The sequence below is a fragment of the Ictidomys tridecemlineatus genome, unplaced genomic scaffold, assembly GCF_052094955.1.
Source record: "Ictidomys tridecemlineatus isolate mIctTri1 unplaced genomic scaffold, mIctTri1.hap1 Scaffold_78, whole genome shotgun sequence".
Lineage (NCBI taxonomy): Eukaryota > Metazoa > Chordata > Mammalia > Rodentia > Sciuridae > Ictidomys > Ictidomys tridecemlineatus.
The window spans coordinates 21,851-45,565 of record NW_027525752.1 but is presented as its reverse complement, the minus strand read 5'-3'; the positions used below and the strand labels follow the sequence as shown (position 1 = coordinate 45,565).

Here is a 23,715-nt window from a genome sequence, read left to right as displayed (position 1 = left end):
ATCTATTTATTGATAACAATTATTTTGAACCTCGTCTAATTTTTAATTAAGTGAGTAATGTTATTCATGTGACAGAAATTGGGAATTATAGAAATGAAAAAATCTAGTTGCATTTTGAGTTATTTTTTATTCTATACAATTTTGTTTACTTCTTTTTACATTTTTTACTTGAACTATTCATTGGTATTATATATTTATTTTGTTGCATATTTATTAAGTATCTAATCAGTAGAGTTTGAACTCAGGTTTTAAAGAAGCCAAATGCAGTTCCTGAATTTTCTAAGAAGTTTTTTGCAAAGTCCTACAACACAAGCAGGTTTTTTGTTTTTAAGGAAGCAAAATTGAATTGTTTGAATACAGCTTTTAGTGATCATGTGAAAGTATGGGATGTTAAAATTTACATTTGCTTTTGAGATTGTGAGGCATGAGCTGCAAATTAAAAGAGATCATATGAACCTTGCATCAATTAGTATGAAATAAAGTTTATTCAAGCAATCTGCTTAGCAGCCTTGTTAATGTCAAGGCTAATGAATGCTGCTGATGAATAAATTCCTGAAGAAGAAAGGACCCCCAATCGGAGGTAAGCTCACGATGTCTTCAATTAGAGACCAGAAAAAGAAAGGGCAAAGAAATTCTGTGTGTTTGAAGGTAAATCATCTAATTTGCATTTGTTATAATGTTATTGGCTGCCTCCTTTTTCTGCCTAGGGTCATAATATGTATGGGTTTGAACTGGAAGTGCTACTGCAGCGAATAAATGTGTGCAAAGTTCCTCACTGGTCCAAGATAGGTTGTCTGAAGCGATTCACCATGCCAAAGCTTGGGGTAATGGTAGTTTTGAAAATCTTATTTCTTTTATTTGCCATTTTTTTATTGGGTACTTACCAAGAAAGCACTATACTTTTTTGAATAGGAATTGATTGTCTTATAGGAACTTCAGTACATTTTAACTTTGGTACCAAGTGTCTTTTCCTTGGAATCCAGCATTTTACTTGAAAAAGCCACTGGTCATTTTTAAAATCAATGATTGGAATCTAGAAATAGTAAAGAAAGACAGCACATACATATTACTTTTACTTCAGCATTCCTAAAGTGATAAGCCTTAGGGTAGGGTTGCAGGGTTCAGAATTCATTGAGTATTATCATTCAGGAAGATGGGAAGAATGAATGGAAGGGAGCTAATGTGAAATATAAGAAAGCAGTGAGCTATGTGCTTTCTCATGTAGTTAGCCTCTCATAGCAACTTCAATTTCATTTTGTAGACATTCACACAGGTCTAGTAGGGGAAGAACTGAGATTTGAACCCAGGTCAGTCTGACTCTTTTAAAGCCTATGTACTTTTTATTCTGCTTGCTTGCTTCAAATGTAGAGAGGTTTTGGTCCTCTTTGTATGAAGCACCTTCTTCCTAACCCTGATACTGTTCAGAGATTGAAGTCTTATTTTACTTAAAACTTACAAATAAAATCAGCATGATAAATAAAATCAGCATGATAAATAAAATCAGAGAACTTAGGAATCTGTCCCTTTTATAATGATCTTTTGAGGATTCTGCTGCTGTTCTGTGCTATCAGAGTTGGGACTCTTACTCTTCTTTTTCTGTTCATATCTTTAAGGTGAAGAGGTTATTATTACTTATTGTAAACATTTGCTTATCTAACCCCTTTTTCCCTTCATACTCCCTTCAGACTTTTCTGAATATGGAATCTTCTCAGTGAGGTATACCCCAACCAGTCTATACCTGTAGGTATAGTACCCCCAAATTCCTTATCCCTCCTACCCGACTCTACTTTTCCCCTTTGCCAGAAACTTATTAACTCCTAAAACTATATACTTTCTTATTTATGTTATTAATTTAATATATACAATAAAAATAAAGTCAGGATTCTTAGTTTTTTTTTTACTTTGTTCACTGCCATATCCTTAGAATAGTGTCAATCAGATACATGGTAAATGTTCAAAAATTTTCATTGATAAATGGAAGAATGAGAATTTTATTTTTGTAATTTTGAGGTCAGCCTCAAAGTAGGATAGCATGGAATGTTCATGGGACTTGCTTTTTGTCCTCATCTTTGTAGGGCCGGAGTGGATTTGCTGAAAGAAATGCTACCTGTGGCCGAATGATCTGTGATGTGGAAATTTCAGCAAAAGGAATTGATTCATTGCAAAAGCTACCATTTGTCTGAACTTGTTCAACAGATTCTAAAAATGGAAAGGGTTGCAATTCCAATGGAAAATGTACAAAATTTGAACAGGTATGATCCCAGATTCTTTAGAATCTGTCTATCTTGAAATTAGCAATAGAAGGATGCCACTACTATCCTCAAGCTATAGGGACCTGTGCCATGGTACCATGGAGCAGAAAGTTGTCTTTATATCAGCACCACCATGTCCATTACTTCATAATTTGAACTAGTTTAATTCTTGAATTATTCTAATTTGATCTGTTTATGTCCATCTCCTTCACATGTTTTAACACTAGCTTGATATTTCCTATTGGTAATTTGGAAATTGATATGAATTTAGAGTTTGACACTTCTTTCACTTAATTTTTAAATATTTTTTAGTTGTTGATGTACCTTTATTTTTTATTTATTTATTTTCATGTGGTGCTGAGGATCGAACCCAGTGCCTCACATATGCTAGGCAAGTGCTCTGCCACTGAGCCACAACTCCAGCCCCATTCTTTCACATAATTAATGAGATATTTTGGAAATACAAAAAACTGAGCAATCACTAAGCCATTTAGAGATATTACTTGCTTGTTTTTAAAGTAAGGTTTCTGCTACTTCTCTAGCCATTTTTTCATGTTTTCCTACCTGTTTCTCCAGAGTTCTTGGACTGCTGCTCTCTTTTTACTTTGTATCCTCTCCAAGTAATCTCATTGTCTTGAAAATTTAAATACCATATGGGGGCTGATGCTCCTCACTGTGTTTATTCAGTTTTGACTTTTCCCCTACATTTCAGATTCATGTATTCACTTGATGTTTAATATGAACCTTTAGTTTGTTCAGAACTGAGCTCTGATTTTCTCCCATTGTCTTTCTGTAGTCTTCCCTTACTAAGTTAATGATACCTCTATTTTTTCATTACCATTGTAAGCCTTCAGTCATCTTCTCCCCTAAACCTCTGAGGCTTCCTTGGTTCCTCTCTCTGATATCCTACAGTAGATCCATTAGGTAATTCTATCAGCTCTTCTAAATATATCTAGATCTGACAACATCTTTTCACCTCCATTGACCCTACCCTGGTTTAGGCCACCATCCACTTCCCCCTGAATTGAAGCTGTCTTAGTCTGTTTTCTGTTGTTTATAATGCAGTACCACAGACTGGGAAAATTATAAAGAAAGGAGATTTATTTTGACTTATGGTTCTGAAGGTCTAAGCTTGAGGAGCTGCATCTAATTATGATATTCTTATTGTCAGAGTCCTGAGGTGGTACAGTGTATCACCTGGTGAGAGGCAGAGAGGGCATGTGTGTATCCTTAGCTTTCTTTTTTCTCTTCTTATAAAGCTACCTGCATTCAAACATGGGGGCTCAAAGCCCCCACTTTAAATACTTTAGTATTTAAGTTTCTACCCTCATAATATTTCACAGTGGGGATTAAATTTCAACATGAGTTTCAGAGCGATAAACCATATTCAAACTGTAGCACTGGGTCTTATATTGCCAGTCTCCGTGGTTTTGCTCTTGCTCCTTTGTGGTTTATTTTTAGTCCAGGACCAAGGTTATCTTGCTGAAATTAAAGTCAGCTCAAAATCTCCCATTGACTGTTCATTTGGAGTAAAACTGGTTTTTATTTTGGCTTATGAGGTCCTATGCACTGTATCTCTATGCTGTTGACTGTCTTCTGCTCTCACTATCATTCTCTCTCATTCAGCCATATTGATGTACTTCCAGGTCCTGAAACTACCATATATGAAGTAAGCATATATTGCATGTTTACTGTGCACTAGGCACTGTCTATAACCAGCTCAGAGCATTGGAATGCTCTTCTGACTACCTGGATTGCTCTTCCCTCAGATACCTTTCCATAAGGCTTGCTCCTGTGTTAGTCAGCTTTCTATGCTGTAACAAAATTTCCTGAGAAGAGCAACTCAAGGGAAGATTTATTTTGGCTCACAATTTTAGAGGTTTCATCTGTAGTTGGTTGACTCTGTTGTTGCATTTAGGCTTGTGCGTTTAAGCACTGTTGGATTCAGTGCTTGCTTGGGGTAGTTGTTATATGATAATGAGTCTAAATGCAGAACATGGTGGGGAACACATGGGGAGGAGAGAGTGAAAGAGAAAGAGAAGTATACCCTCAAGGGTATCCCCCCACTAGGACCACTTCTTAAAATGTTTCTGCCACCTCCCAAACCCATCATGGATGAATCATGCTATAATCGTTATAATCCAGCTACCTCCCAAAGGCCCCACCTCTGAATAGTACTGTACTGGGGACTAAGCTTTCAACACATGAACTTTTGGGGCTCATTTCAGGTCTAAATCATAACACTTGTTCACCACTTCCAGGTCTTTATTTTCAATGAAGTTTTCTCTGGTTCTCTAACTAAAAGTTCAATCTCTGTTCTTGATATTTTATACTGTCTTTGGGGCTTAACTTTTACTCTTTAACACTTTGCATTATGTAATATACTACATATTTAATTTATTTTTATTTTTTAAACTCTTGTCTTCCCCATGAGGATTTAAACTCCATGAGGATAGGACTTCCTGTCCATTTTGGGTATAGCCAGTGCATAGTAAACATGCAATATATGCTTGTTTCATAGAATGAATGAAAGGATTCAGTGATTTTCAGGTATGCAGTTATTAACACATATGATTTTTTTTGTGGAATTTTTTTGTGCTTAGAGAAGGGCACTGGGATCAGTGGTATAAATGAATTCTAATTACATACCGACCTTCTTTTAAATTGTTTCCAAAGGCAAGGTGCTGTTGCTCTGAAGTTACTTACACCAAAAATTCCTTGTAAAATTTTATGAAGTTCTGATTATAGTTATTGTTTCTTTTAATTACTTGATTCTATTTCATTCTTACTTTTCTGTACAGTGAATTTTCTCATCTGTTGTACCTGTTGGAACACACCTGGAAAGATGTTCATTTTGCAGATCATGTGTGAGCTAAATGTTCTTCCATTAGCATTGCAGATCACTAACATCACTGGGAACATTATGGTAAATTTAACTTAGAAAGGGGGAAAAAGCATTTCCTGTTGGATTCGGTGCTTGCTTGGGGTAGTTGTTATATGATAATGAGTCTAAATGCATGCTTATAAAATGAGTAACTTGGATTCTGAAAGCTGGGCAACTTTTGTAAAAGGAAAAACTGGTTGGGAGAAGGGGAGGAATGCCAGGTGCAGTGTGCTGAAATTTGGGTGAACATAAGGATCATCTCTCTAACATCTGGATGTGTCTGGTGGAATGGTCCTTTTGGGAGTAAGGAAATAGCCAAGTTGTTAATAATTTAAGCTGTCTCTTTTATAATACTTAAAGAAAATGTTAGAAATAATTTACTACTTTCCCCCCCAAAAAACGCAGCCTTTATTTTAGTAGTAGTTTTGAAGGAGGAATCTTGATAAAATTAAAATTAACTAACTCAAAGTTGTTTTTGTTTGTTGTGATTTGGAGCTCAAATTGTAAAAAGAATTTCTATTTAATAGTCCAGGACACTGATGGGTGGATGATCTGAGCATAACGAGTTCTTGTTGCTTCATGCATTTTATGAAAACAACTATATCGTGCCTGACAAGCAGATTTTCAGAAAGCCTCAGCAAAAACTGGTGGGTCCAAAATTATGTAGTATTTTGCTTTTCTTATTCCTCCTTTTTAATTACCTAGATAGCTTTTTTTTAATTGCTGCAATAATATCTGCCTCTAGAATAATCCCCTGTGTACTAGAAATCATGTCAAGTATGTCCAGTGGGTTTGTGTGGTTTCCTTCTCTACGTTTTTCTGTACAGACAAAATTATTTGTGAAATATGAAATTCTTAAAGGTGGAATTAGACCTTTTTGGTAGATAGCTACACATGGAAAATGTTTTGTCACTTAACCACTATCCAAAGCTTAATGTCAATTAAAGCTTTAATTTCCTTAAGCCAGTAAGCTTTTATTTTTATGTTGCATTTTTTCTGTAATCTTTCTAATGACGAAATTGAATTCCAAAGAAAATGAGAGTTATAAAATGAAACAATGCAGGACTAAATGAAAAACACAGGTTCAAAATAAAGGCTAGAGACCAAGTAAAATAATCCTTTGGGTGCCTTGTAGCCACTTTGCTGCCTTGGGGCTTTGTTTCTACCTCTTTTTATTCCTCACAAGTTGAATTTGTTTATGCATAATTCTGAAACCATATAGGCTTAAGTTTCACAGTTTTGGAGATTCAGAGGTAGCTTGAATAGACTCTTCAAATAGCCTTCTTCACTGTAGCTTCCAATGCTGCAAGTTTATTGGGGAGTTATTTTAACTACTAGAAAGGGTCTTTTTGGAAAAAAAAACTTTTTGAGGAATAATTTACAAACCATTAAAACTTGCCTAAGTTCTTGCATAGTTTAACAAATTGTAGATAAAAGGATATATTTCTCTAACAATCACCATAATCAATTTTTGGAACATTTACGTAAATCCCCCAAAGTTTCCTATGCCTGTTTCTATCAACTACTATGTGCTGTCCTCACCTCAGAACAAGGCATCTACTAATGTGCTTTCTGTTGCTACAGTTTCTCCTTTTCTAGAACTTTCTTTGCTGCCTTTCATTTGGCAAAATGATTTTGGGATTCATGCTGGGAACTGTTTATTAGCAGTTTGTTCTTTTTTATTGCTGAGTCTATTCCATTAGAAGGCATATTTATTTATTCTTTTTTCCAGTTGATAGTTGTTTGTCTCTCTTGGTAATTGTGGATGAAGCTTCCAATAACATTCATATATAAGTGTGTGTGAGAACATTTACCTTAATTTCTCTTAGGAATGCCTGGAAATGTCATTGCCGGGCCCTATGTGCATGCTTTACTTTTTAAGTGACTGAAAACTATATCTTTCCCTGAGTGGTTGTGCCATTTTGCATTCTCCCTCAGTTAGTTTGCCTGATTGGCCATAACAAAGTAGTACAGATACAGTGAATTGAACAACAGAAATCAAATCTTCCCCCAGTTCTTGCGGGGACAAGTCTAAGATCAAGGTGTCATCAGAGTTCGTTTCTTCTGAGGTCTGTCTTTTTGGCTTGTAGATGACAATTGTCTTTCTGTGGTCTCCTATGGGAATTCCCATGTGGTTTCCTATGGTTTCCTATGTATGGGTGTACATGGGCTTGTGCACATGCAATGATCTTTAGAGATAATATAATATATAAATTAAAGTTCAAATTTGATGCCTGATTCTTAGTCAGGGCTCAGTCAATATATTTTTTTTCATACACCTGCTCCTGACTTAATGAGTAAGGGATGAGGGATAAGTTTAGAAGAAAGATTTGGTCCCTTAATAAACGTAGTAGGTGCAAAGTTACTGACATTGCTGATAAGCAGACCTGGAATCCTGTATATTTCTGTCACTAGATAACTGAACAGCCTTAGGTGAGTGCACTCACCTTATGATCTGCAAGTCTGACTTACTGGTAATATACCATCAGAGGTTAGTTTATCACAAGTGAATTTATTTTGTCAATGCTTGATACTGTAAGGGATTTAACAGGCATTAATGGAATCGGAAATACTTGAGGGCCTCAATCACTTATGTTTTGAAGGAATAAATCCTTGCTGCAGTGATTTCTTTCTCCCTTTCTTCTTCCCTTCCCTTCCTTTCTCCTCCCTCCCTACCCCCTGCTTACTTTCTACTTCCCTATCTCCCTCCCCTTTTCCTTTCTTCACTCCTAAAATATCTGAAGTATTGTCACTCCCTTCCTTTCTACTGTTTTTTACAGTTAAATAGAGACTCTATCCGCATTTCTCTCCAGATGGATACCCTGCAAAGCCTGGACCCTGAAGGTATTAAATTCTGTTTCATGTGACTCTTCCCTGCATGGGTGTTCTTTAAGTTATTTTACAAGCTGGGCACCTATGCATCCCTCATCTTCTCCTAGCATGCCCCTAGTTTAAGTGTGACTGGAAGGGACTCAGCCACACCTACCATTGCCACTCATTTTTACAGAATCCAGTTATTTTATTTCAAACATGGAATGTCACTTGTAATTCATCCTGTGTGTGTTCTTTAGGCCACTTATTATTATTATTATTATTATTATTATTATTATTATTATTATTGTTATTATTATTTTTGTTGTTAGCCATTCCTTAGATTGGCAACTCTGTGAGGACAGAGAGTATTTATCAATGCATTCTCATACCTGGCATTTCTCCTGTTGAATGCATAAAGAATGATCTTTAATACATATTTTTTTCTGTTGCATTTGGATTCAGCAAAAATAAAGCTATACAAAGACTGCAAAACATTAGTGGTCCAAGTTTGCATATATAAATTTAGGTCAAATATATCAAGTAATTTTTTTTTTAATTTTTAAAAAATGAAGACATGCTAAAAATAAAATATTTATACTCTTTAACACTTACAAAGATATAGGGACAAAACATTTATTGGCTGGCCTTCTCAAATTGTTTTACTTTTCATCTTTTGGGTTTGGGTATAGGTATGGCGTTCTGATGTAGCTATGGGAAAGAACTTTGGTTTTCAAAGACTCTGCCGATCCAATGATGTCCTCAGTTCTACATGTCAGGGTTCTTGCCTCTGTGGAATCACAAGTATAAAAGGAGGCGATTTTTCTTTTCATTAACTTAGTAAATAGTTTTCTTAAAATTAGATCATACATATCTTGAGAGAGGCCTCTGTACCAGCTCTGATAGATTATTTAAAATTTCTTTCCCCCCTGCCTTTGTCTTGTAGTTACTCAAAACTAATTTTTTTTTCTACAAATTTTAGCCTTAAAAATTAGTACTATTTCACTTTTTTTCCTCCTGGGAAGTAGATACCAGTGCATCACATCATGAATTCATGTCACTTCCATGAAGAGTTTACCTATGTCAGGAAGTATATGGAATTTGGGGCCTTGGAAAATTGCTTTTTCTACTGTTATCATTTCAGAATATTTGTGAAAGCTGACTGAAAAATAAACACAGCTTTGGTAAAGCAGTCACTGCAGAAACAATTGCTGCTTTCATTTATTTATTTTTATAGGGCATATTTTCATTTTATTTAAAGATACATATATTTATTGCAGAACCTGGCTTTGCATGTATTTTCACAGGTGGCATAAATTTCCCTCTTCTCTCCTGCTGCTAGTCTCTAGATGACTAAAACATGCTCATATTTATTGATTTAATGGAAAATAATTAAAGCTGGTTTCTTACTGTTCCTTCACAAATTAATGAATCTCTTTACTTATACCAGAGGGTCTCCTTCTGGGAAGTGCTTGTGTTTGTGTAAAGGTTTTACTTAGGAGGAAGTTCACACACTAATGCAAAAATCACTTTAAGAATTAAGAACTTGCTGCTGTAATGGTGAAGTGGGGGCTATATTTTAAGAGTTGGTTATTTGGCCTCCTTTTGTAAAATAAGGTAAGTGTGGGGATGGCATTCAACTGGATTCAGTTGAGAAGCATTGGACTTTGTTTTGGCTCTAACTTTCCTCCGGCTCATGGGGTCTTTGTGGAAGATACACAGAAAGGAGATAAGAAATCAAAAGACTACTTTATGATTAGTGGGTCATCTGCCCCAAACTGTCATGCAGAACTGATTTGGAGGATATGTTTTTGTATATAAGTTTAAAGTTCTAGAGAACATTTATCTTCAAAGTCACATTTAAAACTTTGAATATTAACAGCCTCTGGTTTGCATCAAGAACAGAAAGTTGAATTGGCCATAATATCAAGATATGGAGTAGAAAAGACCCTGTCCCCAGTGACTCATGTCTTTTTGTAGTTATCCTCTGGCTTCACCAGAAGAGTAAAACCCAGTAATAGTTATGGCCTAACAAGAACTCTGGAAAGAGCCCCAGTTTATCTGGGAAGGATATGTGAGTAAGTGGGGAGGGAGAAGCTTTGTCATGCTTCTCTCCTCCCTTCTTTGAATTCTCAAAGTGTAAAATAATATTGAAGATTCAAGTCCATAATTTGTTAAGCACTGTAGCATATGCTTTAATCCCAGTTGCTCTGGAGGCTGAAGCAGGAGGACCACAATTTTGAGGCTAGTCTCAACAACTTCAAGAGACCCTGTCTTAGAAGATGAAAAGGGCTGTTTTAAAGTTCTCTTGGGTTCATCCCATGTACCAGGTGAAAAAAACACATAAATACAAAGCATCAGTTACTATTTTATTCGGCTATAGGCAGAGGACCAGGGTATTATTAAACACTGTTTTCACTAGACTCCAGAAAATTTTCTATGTCCCATTATAGAACAGAACCACAGCAAAAACATAACTGCCAAGTAGAAGTACAATATATTTGCTCCAGATAATTTTTTTTTGGAATAAATCACAACCCTGTTTATTTACCAAGTAGACCAAACTTATATCTCAGCAAGACTTTCCAAATACATCCTCCTAGCATAATTCAGGTGCCTGAACCTGTGCTGAAAGATACTCTCTATTGTCCTGCATGCCTTCAACTGGGAAATCAGGACTGGCAGTAGTTATTCGGGAAAATGATTAATTAAATCCCTTTCCTGGCAGTTCCATTAATATCAACACAACATGGCAGAGATATTGACATGTGAGAAAACATTGCTTTCAACAATAGGGCTTTGTTGACAAAACAGTGAAATGTCTAGACCATTAGCAACTATTCAGGAATCCATCTTCTCCATCAGTCCCGTTTAGCTTACGCATAGCACAAACACTCTCAAAACATGCAGCAGAAAGCAGAAGAAGTTAAGTGGAATTATCATTAAATATGAATGCAGGGTGGGTTAGAAACATACTAGACCAACTATTTTTTTCTTTCTCCCTCTCCCCCCCGCCTCTAGATTTTGAGGCTAGTCTCAGCATCTGGGGTCTCTCTCTGTCTCTCTGTCTCTCTGTCTCTCTCTCTCTCTCTCTCTCTCTCTCTCTCTCTCTCTCTCTCTCTCTCTCTCTCAGAGGGAGCAGTGAATATTTTATAGTATTCTCTAATATTGACTTATAATATCACTTAATGTGTCAACAGATAATTATTTCCTTTACTGGCTGCTTGTTGTATGCATGACATTTTACTGATACTCTCTGATATCATCACAAAAATTTTAATTTTTTTTTTTTGCGCAAGAGAAAACTGAAGCAAAAATGCATTCTCCTCATAACAATGTTCGGTTTCTGGAGGAGCTCTGCCTGATTCTTGTATGCATGCTCCTAGCAGCACCTGTGTTTTATTACACATGTGTGGAATGAATGAACATGAATGTTCCCAAAGGAATCATAAAAATAAAATTAGGGTGCAAAACATTCCACATTTCCCAGGATTTAGTTAATGAGTGCATTTATGATACACTACATATCTCTAACCTTGACTTTGACATCAAAACTTTCTAGAAATATCATCCTTATAAATTTTGAGAACTTTCTTCTAAATAGCCTGTTGATGAATCCATGTTTCCCTTCTTTCTCTCCATTTTTTTCTTTATTTTCTTCCATCGTTCAAAAAGCTTATAGGGATAAGTATTTAGTGGTCAATTGCTTACAAATCCATAGTAAGTGGACAATCATATTGGGTTGGGCTTGGTTTAAAGTTAAAGGTATATACAGGATATAATAAAAGCACTGAAGACTTCCACGATTTTGGAAGTCGAGGAAAGACTACTTGGAAAATGTAATTAGGGAACCAAGTCTTAAAATTGAGGAAATAATCAGTCAGATGTTAATAGAATGCCAAGAGTGTCATGTTTTGAGATGAGAGATGGACAAACTTTAAGGATTTCTTTCAAAGTTTTGTAAAACTCTACATTTTTTACTAGCTTCTGATTCCAAGTCTAAGAAGAGCTGCAGAGGATTGTCTGCAGATATACTCCAACTTCTTTCCTTCAGATTATGCATTCAAATGAGACAGGCACATATGAGGTATGAAAAGTTTTATTTTGAGCCTGCCAAAGTTCAAACACAAGATTATAGTGTTAATTCTCATTTTTCAAGGCTGGAGAGTCTGAAAATAAACTCTATTAACAGGGAAGCATCCAGCACAGAACAAGGGTCATGATACATTCACTGGGATCATGTTCCATCAATGGAGTTGGCAGAATCAGGTTCCAAGATTGTGTCCCTCATTGGTTATGAGACCTGGAGCAAGTTATCAAACCTTTCTGAGCCTCTGTTCCTGCACATATCAACCAAAATTATAAAATAACCAGGAATATTATAAATATTCTGTGAGACAATATTGTATAAAATGTTTTGTACAAGTCTGGCATTCAATTTTCATTTAATAATATCTATTATTACTATAATAATTATTATTACTATTGACTAATTTTGTTGTTATCAACTCTTAGTACATGTAAGAATTACTTTAGGATTTTGGTGAACAATCAGAATCCTATATATCTTCCCACAATATACTTGTTCACAATACTTGGATAATAAATCTGGAAATTTCTGTTTTGAAATGTATTATGGATGATTTTTACATTGAGTTAGGATACTGCAAATATTTCAACAATCACACTTGCTTAAAACCCTGTACGGAGAGACTTGGAAAGAATGTAGTCAGTAACTGGGTACACTTTCTGTGGATGCTACAAAAATTGAAACAGTAATACTTACTCAGTGTTTTCCAAATTTTTTCCAAAATTATTTGCTTCCTACCTTCAAGTTGATTGGTAAAGGGATGAATAACAGTTATAGATTGATATTATTTTAAGCACTATCTATGTGCCAGAGATACAAGAAGTACTAAGCATAGATCAATCATTCTTTCCATACAACAAATCAATACATATTTCTTTATGGCTTCTGGGCTATTGATGAGGAAAACTATAACTAATGATACCAACTATTTTTCTGAGATCACACAGTAATTTTGTAGCAGAGGCAGGCTCAGGCTTTTTAGCATTCTACTGTGCTGCCTTTTGATAATATAAATTGGTGCAATTATAGTCAAACCTAAAGGCATTTTGTATGATATTTTATGTGACTATATATGGTATAAATTTCTAGCCCTGGAATATTAGGAGAAAAATACTCCAATTGTCATCTATTTGAATGGTCTCAAACTCCAGTCTAGCTGGAATAGTAATTGGTGGCTTAGCATTGCACCCAATTTATGTTCCTGTACCTAGAACCGAGCCACCCCTTTCCAAAGGACTCCTTTAGTTGTTTATTCATTTCTGTATTAAATCTATTATTTCGGGATTCTTCCATGAGTTGTTCCTCTCCACTGAGCTGTTTCTCTGTGAACTCCAGGTGCTGTATCATTGTGACTGAAACCTACTTGACTTCCACAGTAAATACTAAAGGAAGGGGGCAGATGTGACTACTTGTCCATTCAGCATGACATGAAATGGCCAATGCCATGTGTAATGAGGGAAAACCCTGAGTTTCAACTCCTGTTTTATGGGGAGAAGGAAGTGAATCCTCAAGTGGCTGTTGACAAGGCTGTGGTGAAATGCATGCACCAAGTGAGAAGTAGAAGTAAAAAGCCCCATACCAAGTCGTTAAGCCTCAAGCCTGATGAATTATTCATTTAATGGTTTCAAAGTTGGACTCAGAAAAATGTAAATAAAACACACAGAGAACTTTCTCCTTTCTGGAAATGATTTTATAGTCATAAACTAAATGCAAAGAGCACTTAAAGTGTCTAACTGCATTGTGTATTTTATGTAAATTAAGAATATTGAACAAATTCCCCATTTGGTACAAAAGGGAGAAAGAAAATCTCCCTCTCCTGATGATCAATGCCTCTGAGAAAATGAATTATCTTTATTTTCTCCATTATCTTTTATTGCCATTTTATATACTCTATAAAATATCGACCTGCAAGTTATTCAAATGAAATGTGATGTAATTTTTCTGATTCACGAGCCTTTTTTTTATACCCTTCAGGCATGACTGCAACCTTCTCTACATTCCTAAATATGCCTTTTAGCTTGACTCTGCCCTAGTAGAAAGTGCTCTAGTGATTGGCAGAACATAGTCTATTAAAGCAAATGTAGTTCTTGGAGTCCAAAGCTCAGGATTCAAATCCTGGTCCTACATTTAAATATGTGACTCTGGGTGTGTTAATTATAAGGGTGAATTAAAGGTGTTACACAGAGAGAGAGAGAGAGAGAGAGAGAGAGAGAGAGAGAGAGAGAGAGAGAGAGAATACCAATCCATCAATAACATTGATGGATTTCAGTGTTAGTTAATAAAATAAGTTCTGATGAAAATCTTTTAGTGACTGGTTCTTTTATCCTAAATTCCTAAACCTGACATCTATCAGCTGTGTGTTGTAGTACATCACTCAGGCAAAACAGAAAAAGTCACTATTCTGGAAGTGAATGTGATTAACACATAAGATGACAGCATTTCAACATTGTCTGGAGAGCCAACACATGCAAAGACAACATTCAATACCAATATATCAATAAGCTGTCCTGATCCAGCAAAGGTATTTTAGTCAGTTTTATATCACTGTGACTAATAGAACCAACAAGAACATGTTAGAATAGGAAAAGTTTATTTTCCTAAGACTTTAACTCCCATTGTTCTGGGTTCCACCAGCATAAATGTAAATGGAGTTTATTTTAATATTCCATGTGATGTTGTAGAATTTCCTGGATAGGAAGAAGAAATTCCTTGGCATTGCTCTATCAAAATTGCACCCAGATATAGCTGGAAATCCTGGCATATAACCATTGCCTTAATAATAGCTGAAATAAGAAATATCCAGTAGATTGTACTTTGCAACATTCAGCTTAGCTCATAACATTCATTAAGTTCAATCTGTCAAAGTACTCTTTTGAGTCACCATCACTTTGAAGACTTATTTTAGGAGGTTTAGTAGGACAAGTTACTAACATCACTGCTATGACTAGTAATAGAGATATTATTTGAAATTCATCATCTTTCTACTCTAGCGCAATTTTCTCTGAATTAGGTCAATTTAATAAAATCAGGTCAAATTTGGTCAAATAGAGTAAAGGTGATTCCACAATCTGTTTCCTGAACAGATTCTACCTAGCGTTCTAATTGCTGCAGCCATCATATAAAAAATAAAATAAAATAAGATAAAATAAAAATAAAAGGGGAAGTTCAGCAAATTTCCCATACACTGGTGTGTAGCATCTACATCCTACAGGGATTTGGAGCTGAGATGATGATTTGGCTTAAGCTTAAAGGTTCATCATGAAATGGACTATTTCACTGTTCTTTGAGGTTGTCTATTTCTGTGTATTTGAACAGTGGGCTATAGTCACAGGTCTATTCTTCTGAAACTGTTGCCACACAATTGACCCATGGTCTGAGAAAATGTACAGAATATCATGCAAACAGATTAAGAATTCTGCATATATTTGGGTGGCTATGCTTGCAAAGGCACTGAAAGCAGGAAAGTTAACCTTCAGGTAGTTAACCTGCCATCAATGGTCCATTTAGGAGAGGCTACCATATTGGGAGCTCAACGTTGGTCTCTGTGATTTGTGCGTTAGGCATTATGAGTTCAGAGTAGATGAGTCACAGGTGTCCATGCTGTTTGGCTCAGCCTGTAGCTTTCATTCTGGTCAGAATGACCATTCCATTCACAGAATGAGGATCAACACTGATGTGGCTGAAGAAAAATGGTGGTGAGTAGCCATAGATTCAGGTATCCATTTATTATGGGAGTTCCACATCCTTCGTGGATGCTCTCTGGCAGGTATTTGTGTCCCACATACACATTTTCACATTGCTCTTGATTCATTCCCATTTGCCACTCTTTCTCATCTGTCCTTATTCTGCTCTTCAGTCTTGCCCCTTCTATCTTCTTCTACCTAGCAACCATTCACTCAGGGCTCCCTCCCTGTATAGGATTGTTTAAGGCCAATTTTCTCCACAAATCAATGTGAATGAGGAGGCCGACTCTATGGAGGATTTTTATGAGCCCTCCAGTGTGGGGCTTGGTAGGTGCCGCTCATCTGAGAAGCACAAACAAATGATACTGACAAATCTGTGAAATAAGTTCAAGATTTCTTTTCCTCCTCCATCAGGTGAATAGCAAGAAACAAACTATAAAATTGAGGTATTTGTTCAGGGAGTAAGATGAGAGGGAGGCACTGGTGAGACACAGGAGTTATACACCATCTGCACATGTATCCTGCTCAACCAGCTTGACCTCATCCCGGATCTAACATTCCCATTGCCTGCCCTGGTTTGCAGCTGTGACAAGAATGAAAAGCAGCTGGATGACTATGAACAGTTGCTGTCCCCCTATGCATAGCAATATAAAGTCCCTATTAAGACTCAGGAGCAGGCCAAAATGTCCTTTTCAGATTCTGAGCTCTCAGCTACAGAAGGCAAGGATTTTCTCCAAGCCCTGGGAATTTCCACCAGGACTCTTACTGGAAGTTTCCAGAGACTCCTCAAATCAACCTTATCCAGGATGAATTGTTCTAACATTATTGAAAGCGCCAGGGCCGGTAGAGTCACAGGTGCACATCATCACCTGGACCTCCTAGACAACTCTTTCTGTTCTAGGACCTATTGGAAATCAGTGAGATTCTGGCTGTGTCATCTGAGTGTTGAGTCAGTTCATAATAAATTCCTGAGCTTCTGTGTCAGAAAAGTCCCAAGACAAGAGAGAAGGGATAGGAGATGAAGCACTCAGGGAGTACTTCTGAGCTTATCCAGCAGAATGGGTGTCCTAGTAATGACTGGGGGTGGGAGCAGGAAGAAAGAAAGTGGTCTACAAGAGGTGCCCATCTCATTGTGATGTTGAATACATATCTTTATTCATTTTAAGTATCTGCTTTTTCTTTTACATTATTACCTTTCCAATCTTTTAGTGTTAAAAAATTTTTATTTTGTGTTGGTATTTTAAAAGAGCAAAATACATAAATGCTTCCCATTGCATATTAGTTATTTTTCTCAATTGACACGTGCACAACATATATGTATACCACAAAATCACAAATAAGCAGGCACACATGTACCAATTTCAAATTAAAATTGTGGGTACAAATATATGAGAGAGAAATGAAGTTACATCAAGTAATTTGAAATTTATACCAACTTCATTCATTAGATGTCCTGGATATGTTAAATAATACATTTTTTAAATTTTCTTTTTTTGTAAGATATAGATGATAAAACTAATATGTATAGTTTACTGCAAAGAATAGCTTGGAGCACACTCATGCACCAAAAAGTAGAGATGAAATCTGTGGAAAATTTGTTAACTAACGAAATTGAGTATAAAATTTTATGTGCATTTTTAGTAGGCCTCAGTTTGAATGATTATAACAGAGAATACTAAACTTATTTTAGTATCTTTCCTCCCTTTTTAAAATTTTTTTTCTCTCATTTATTAATCTTCCATAAGGTACATACAAACAGATTTGCCTAGAAAACAGGAACTCTTAAATCCCTTTCCTCTACATCCGATTTCCTTACCAGGGTGTTGGTTTTTTTTTTTTTTCATATTAAATCTGGTTTCCCCTGTTATTTGTTTGTTTATTGCCTTCAGTTACATCTGCTGCAAAAGGAAAAGTTGAAGTTTCAAAAGATGATGATAAATTTCCAGTAAAAGAAAAAAAAATCTGTGTTTTATATTTTACAAAAAGAAGGCAGACATTGGGGAGAAAAAAAGGATAAGTGTTTAAGAGGTATCATTTTCTTGTTGCTGGGTAGGAAACACCTCAGGAAGGCAAAGTTGATTCAAAACCTTTAAAATTCCAAGGCAGTTACATTTTGCAAAAATCATCTTTCAGCTCTTCCATCTGAACCAATAATCAGATGTCGAGGTTTCATAGGTTAGCCTTCATGGCCACATTGCATATTGCAGATGAAAAATGTATTTTGTAGCACAATCAAAATGATAAATTTTTTTCAATATGCTTCTTGAAGCTGCCTTTGTTGCAAAAGACAATGGTTTATACAAACTGTGTTGTGCTGAACCTATATTAGTCAAGAAAAGAGACAGAATTCATTCTTTTGAGCATTTTAAACCTTTGTTTTTCTCGTATTCCTAGATTTCCATGCCTTTGTTGGATTCCAGTGAAGCAATCAAATCTCTGAGATGGAACCATAGCACAGTAATTTAACAATTTTAGTACAGTATTCAACTTTCTGATGGTAAATATAAAAATATACCAGAGATAAAGAAGATCTAGCTTTCAATTTTAATTTTCTGTGGAAATAATACATAATTTAGAATTTCAAGATATTAGGGTCTTGGACAAGGTAATTTAATAAGAGGTTCCATTTCTCATGGGTTAATTCAAGCTCATGATATCACTGGAAACTGTGATTGAGGGGTTTGAATAACATGAAGTATGTAAAACAATTAGAATAGGTGCTCATGGGGAAAAATGAAAATGGATATTGCTATTATTTATTAATGTTGGTATTGTTATTAAAATGGTAATAATTCTTTTCTTTCTTTCTTGAAAACAAATAAAATTTCCAAGACACATCATTGCAGCTAAAATTGGTTACTAGAGACATGCCAAAAACATTTCCTACAGATAGTGCAATCAAAGGACAAAGGGACCAGATATTATGATAAAGAGCTGGTGGAATAGTCTGGAAATAGATGTGATTAAGATGAACAAAGATTTAAAATGTCATTATTGGAAGAGAGAGGAAATTTAAATTCTATGATTCCGTATGGCATAACATGGACCTACAGGTACAGAGACTGAAAGGTCTCTGTGGATGGGAAAGGCTTTACCAATGCAAATTACACAAAGAGCCAAGTTGATTTTTCCTTTGTGTATTAATAATGCAGGTCTAGAGTAACTTTTACCTTGGGAGAAAGGAACTACTGCAAACAACCTGTAGATTACAAGAGAGGTGAAGCAATATTTTATTTCTCCCCATTGGCATACCCTCTTGAGCTCAACTGCAAGGGAGAAAATAAAAGAAATTTGTTTGTTTTTATGTTCAATTTCCTGCTTGGTAGGTGTCAAGAACAATAATTCTACACCTCAGAAGGTTTGTCTATTCATTCGGCCATTCAGCATGATTTATCCCAGGTCTCATGCTTGCTTTGGATACACAAAGGTGAGTCAGTCATGGAACTTGATCCTGAGTGCAGTCAGGAGGGAAAGATGGAGTTGTAAACCCATAATTACAACGTGGGAAAAATGTTAAGAGAAATGTGCGCCAAGTTCCATCTGGTCTGAAAAAGAAAATCAGAAACAGGACTAGCCACAGGCACTGGGGATTCATTCAGGAAATGTTCTAAAGCAAAGATATTCATTATATAGTATGCTGAATGACATACAGTTTTTCTAGAATGGCCAGAGTGGCATACATTTCAAAGTGTAATTGCTGAGAAACAATATGGAAAGATGAAAAAGAACTGGAATATTCATGTATAGCAAGCAGTTTGTCAGCTGCTGAGCCAAGGGGCTCTTCGGTGAAAGACCAGGAGATTTTCTTACAGAACAAGACAGTTCCCTGACAGGAAAGGCCTTGAAAATCAAAGCAAATAGAGCAAATAGTTTGGATTACCCTGCATGCTCTGAGAACTTAACTTTTTAATCCTGGAATGTGGCCATAGCATAGGGAGGTCGAGAAAGAAGGCTGGGGAAAGAATTTGGAGCAAGTCAATATAGTACAGGTAACTGGTGATGAAGTGGCAGTCAAGGTAGCACAGGAAGGAACTAGAAAATGGGACTCCTGATTTTTACAACCTATTTGCTCACAGGTAAGACTGCAAGATTTAGGGGGTGAAAGAAAAAACTTAGAGTGAGATGAAACCAGATTAAATTTGGTCTTTCTACTACCTCACTGTGTTATCTTACACTGGGATGGTTTCTATGGGTCATTTTTGCTTTCATATTCTTTGATTCAAATTTTTCTGATGAAGGATGTTTTTACTTCCTAATTATTAGCTAAATTAATTCCTTAACTCCTTGAATTTAGGCGACCACTACAAAAGACATTTTTTTTAAAGTGCATGATTTAAAAACATTTGTCATTTTGATCTTTCTTAGCATGCCTAATTTAGCCCTTTCTAGTAGATTCCTTAAACCATTTTTGCTTTCAAAGGATACATTTTTATTCTCTCTCTGTAACCCTTCCTAAATGGCTGTTAAGAAAGCGTATTTCTTGACTGTAATTATTAAAGTACAACTATTCAATTAACAGAATATATTTAAAAACAAAAACTTGGACCACTTTCAAAGCAAAAGCCTGCTGTACGCAATCTCAGCCCTCCTCCAGGAATTAGCAACTGAAGGGCTGACACTGTACACCCATATTTACTTTTGTTATCCCCCCAAAATGCATTGTTACCATGGTAACTCATGTAGTGCTGCTGCTACCAAGAAACAGAAGTTCTGAGTAGCTAAAAAGAAGGAAAAAAAAGAGAGAAAAAGAGGAAGAAACAAAGAAAAATAATGGGAAATTACTGTAAACACAAAGCCATATTAACATACCACCATGTAACTACTGAAAATTACTTCAGGAGGATCTAGAGAAGAGAGAACACTCTTCAGAGAGGTCTTCAATTCAACATGCTGCTCCTAATTGTCCCTTAATCAGAGGAAACATAGCAAATAGGCTTATTGGTCATCCCACAAATCGTTCAGTTTACTTTATATTCCAAGAGATGATGCCTTGAATATTTGGCTTAATATTTTATGGTCCTCAAAATAGATATTAAAAATTGTGAAATAAATAAGTACATGAATGGAAGTAATTTTAGGATGATACCTATATAAACAGAGGTGAAAAGAGACTCTTTTGGAGTTAAAAAAATGTTCTTCCTAATTTTTAACATATGCTGAGAAGAATATGGGAATCTAGTAAAATGAAAAATCCTGGGCTCTCCCCTAAATTCTTTTGATGCAGTAAATCTGAGATTGGACTGAGGACACTTTATAGCATGTGTTACTATGAATTTAATGTGAGCCTGATGTGTTCTATCTGTAGACACATTCAGGGAGAGCACCAGAGTAAAAATTGGACATTCTAAATTTGCTCTATTTTGCTGTAGGATTCTTTGGAATCATACAGAATTTCTTAGTGTTCTTGTCTCCCAGAGCGGGGGAGGGGGGGAGTGGAATTTCAATCATTTTTAAAGTAGAGAACTCCAAGATCTTTATCCCTATTTCAGTTAAAATAGCTCTGGTTTCATTTTTAACATTTGGATTTTACATAAAATATTTTTTTCTCCAAAGGAGGTTTCTGTTTCTGACAATAATTTGTCAGTGATGAACTGAAATGTAAAACAAAACAACTTTGACAATTTCAGAAATATGTTTCCAAAAGAAGCATCTATGTTGTAGAAATTATTCGATTGATGTAATTAATGCAGGCAGTATTTCAGAACTTTCTAGACAAAAATAAATTATATTGGAGGATGATCAATAAACTTTCTTTACAAATTACATTTATCAAATAATAGGCAAGTCACTACATGTTGCTTGTTTTAGAAAGTGCAGATAAGCATATTATCAAATTTATTGCCCCCTGGTCCCCCCCCCAGTAAATAGCATTTCATTCCTCATCTTATTACTAAATAGGAAAAGCAAAATTTTATTGTTGGATACATTGAAATATTCTAGGGTACTAAGGAGAAAGATTGAAAGAGAGTTTCATTTCTTATTACCTAGATTAAAAAATGGAAAGGAAGGAAGGAAAGATGAAAAGAAGAAAGAAAGAAAAAACACTGAGCAAGTTAATCAGGGTATCATTGCAGTGACAAAAATACCTGAGATAAACAGCTTATAAGGAAGAAAGGTTTTATTTTGGGGGGGGAGCGGCGGTGATTTTGGGGATTCAATTCAGAGGCACTCGACCACTGAGCCACATCTCTGGCCCTATTTTGCTTTGAACTAAAAAATCTTTCTGCCTCAGCCTCTCAGGCTGCTGGGATTGTAAGTGTGCACCACTGTGTCTGGCCAAGAAAGGTTTTATTTAGTTCATGGTTTCAGAGTTTTCAGTCCATGGTCACTTGACCTCATTGCTTCTGGGCCTTTGATGAAGCAGTAAGCCATGATATGAAATGCATGGTAAAACAAAGCCTATCATCTCTAGTGGTGTCTAGGCAAAGAGGGTAAAAGTAGGAGCTAGGACCCAGGACTCAATATGTCCTCCAAGGACACACTCCAAATGACCTAACTTACTCCCACTAAGCCCCACCTCCTACAAGTTCCACCACCTCCCAGTGATGCCACAGGGGGACCAAGCCTTCAATACATGGACCTTTGGGAGACTTCCATATCCAAACTGCAACATTGAGTATAAGAGAAGAAATGCAGCCAGGAGTGGTGGTACACACCCGAAACCCTAGACATTTGGGAGGCTGAGGTAGGAGGATTGCAAATTCAAAGCCAGCCTCAACAACTTAGCCAACTTAGCGAGACTGTGGCTCCAAAACAGGGCTGGGAATGTGGCTCAGTGGTTAAGTGCTTCTGGGTTCAATTGTCAGTACCAAAAAAGAAGGGAAGGAAAAGAAAGAAATGCCAGTGAGGCTCAGTCATTTTGTGTTGCATTAAAAGAAAAAAAATGACTGGAAATCAGCATCACCACCAAAACTCAAATCAGTGGCTATTTGGTAATCTGCTTTTGCTTGCAAAGTAATTGCTAATTTTGCAACAAAGTAAGGTCTAAATGTACTCAGGGATAAAAGTTGTCAAAATTGGATCAAGGTCCATACAAATGGAGCTAATTTCTTCTTTGCACCAACTATGGGTTTGATTTTTATTTTATTGTTTGATTGTCTACCCTTCTGTCTCCTCTCTTCTCTTCCTGTTCTCACCAACTACAGTTTCCTTATTTGGCCCTTCATAATCATGATCTTTCCTACAGGTTTTGTCCATTGCTCATGTAGTCAATGACCTAGTCAAATGGATTGATCCAAAGATTAAAGTAGGTTTTCTTACTTACAAGAACTTCAAGCAGTCAGTGGGCATCAAGAATGAATAGCAAGTGGACAACGAACCATGTTTGAGTGACACTCATTCTTCACGACTGTTATGTCTTTTTCTTTTTTAAAGATATCACATTTATAAAAAATCAATAGTGTAAAGATCATTTATAAGCATAAAGCACTTACCATCACGTTAAACGAAAAGTAGATTTATTTTAAAATTTAAGTGATAATAGATCAACAAATGGATTTTTAGAATTTCATCATTTTATTTAAAGGCATGCACTTGTAAATAAGGTGCACTACCTCTGTCCCTCCTAGGGTTACTCTGTTTAGTTTCACACACTGCTATGGTTTGGATAAGGGCCTCCCCAAACTCCGTGTTAAAGACTTAGTCCCCAGGTGGTGGTGCTGTTGGGACATGGTGGATCTTAAAGTGGTAGGGCCTAGTAGGAAGTCTCTCAGTCATATCCTTATAAAGGATATTGGGACCTGGAACCTCCTCTTTAACTCTTTGCTTCCTGGTGGCCAAGAAGTTAGCAGCTTCCTCAGCCCCATGTTCGTGCCATGATATGCTATGCTGCCACAGGCACAAAAGGAATGTAGCTAACTGACCATGGACTGAAATTAGGAGCCAAAATAAATATTTTTCTCTGTTTATGTTGATTATCTTGGCTAAATTTGATATAGTAACAGAAAGCTGACTAAAACACACTTTTTTTTTTTAACATGTAGTCCTAAAAATACA

The 23,715-nt window shown here is 36.1% G+C and overlaps 1 protein-coding gene across 1 annotated transcript in view; it reads left to right on the top strand.

Annotated features, from left to right (window-relative positions):
* Window positions 1-21,483, top strand: part of LOC120883923 (DNA polymerase alpha catalytic subunit-like) — a 61,124-nt gene extending 39,641 nt beyond the window's left edge. The window contains 9 exon segments of the mRNA XM_078037399.1: window positions 708-824; window positions 2,076-2,144; window positions 2,146-2,252; window positions 5,054-5,098; window positions 5,100-5,178; window positions 5,664-5,783; window positions 7,917-7,980; window positions 11,932-12,034; window positions 13,373-21,483. Coding sequence (XP_077893525.1) covers window positions 708-824; window positions 2,076-2,144; window positions 2,146-2,252; window positions 5,054-5,098; window positions 5,100-5,178; window positions 5,664-5,783; window positions 7,917-7,980; window positions 11,932-12,034; window positions 13,373-13,442 — 774 coding nt within the window. The 3' untranslated portion in view covers window positions 13,443-21,483.
* Window positions 21,484-23,715: the final 2,232 nt, after the last annotated feature.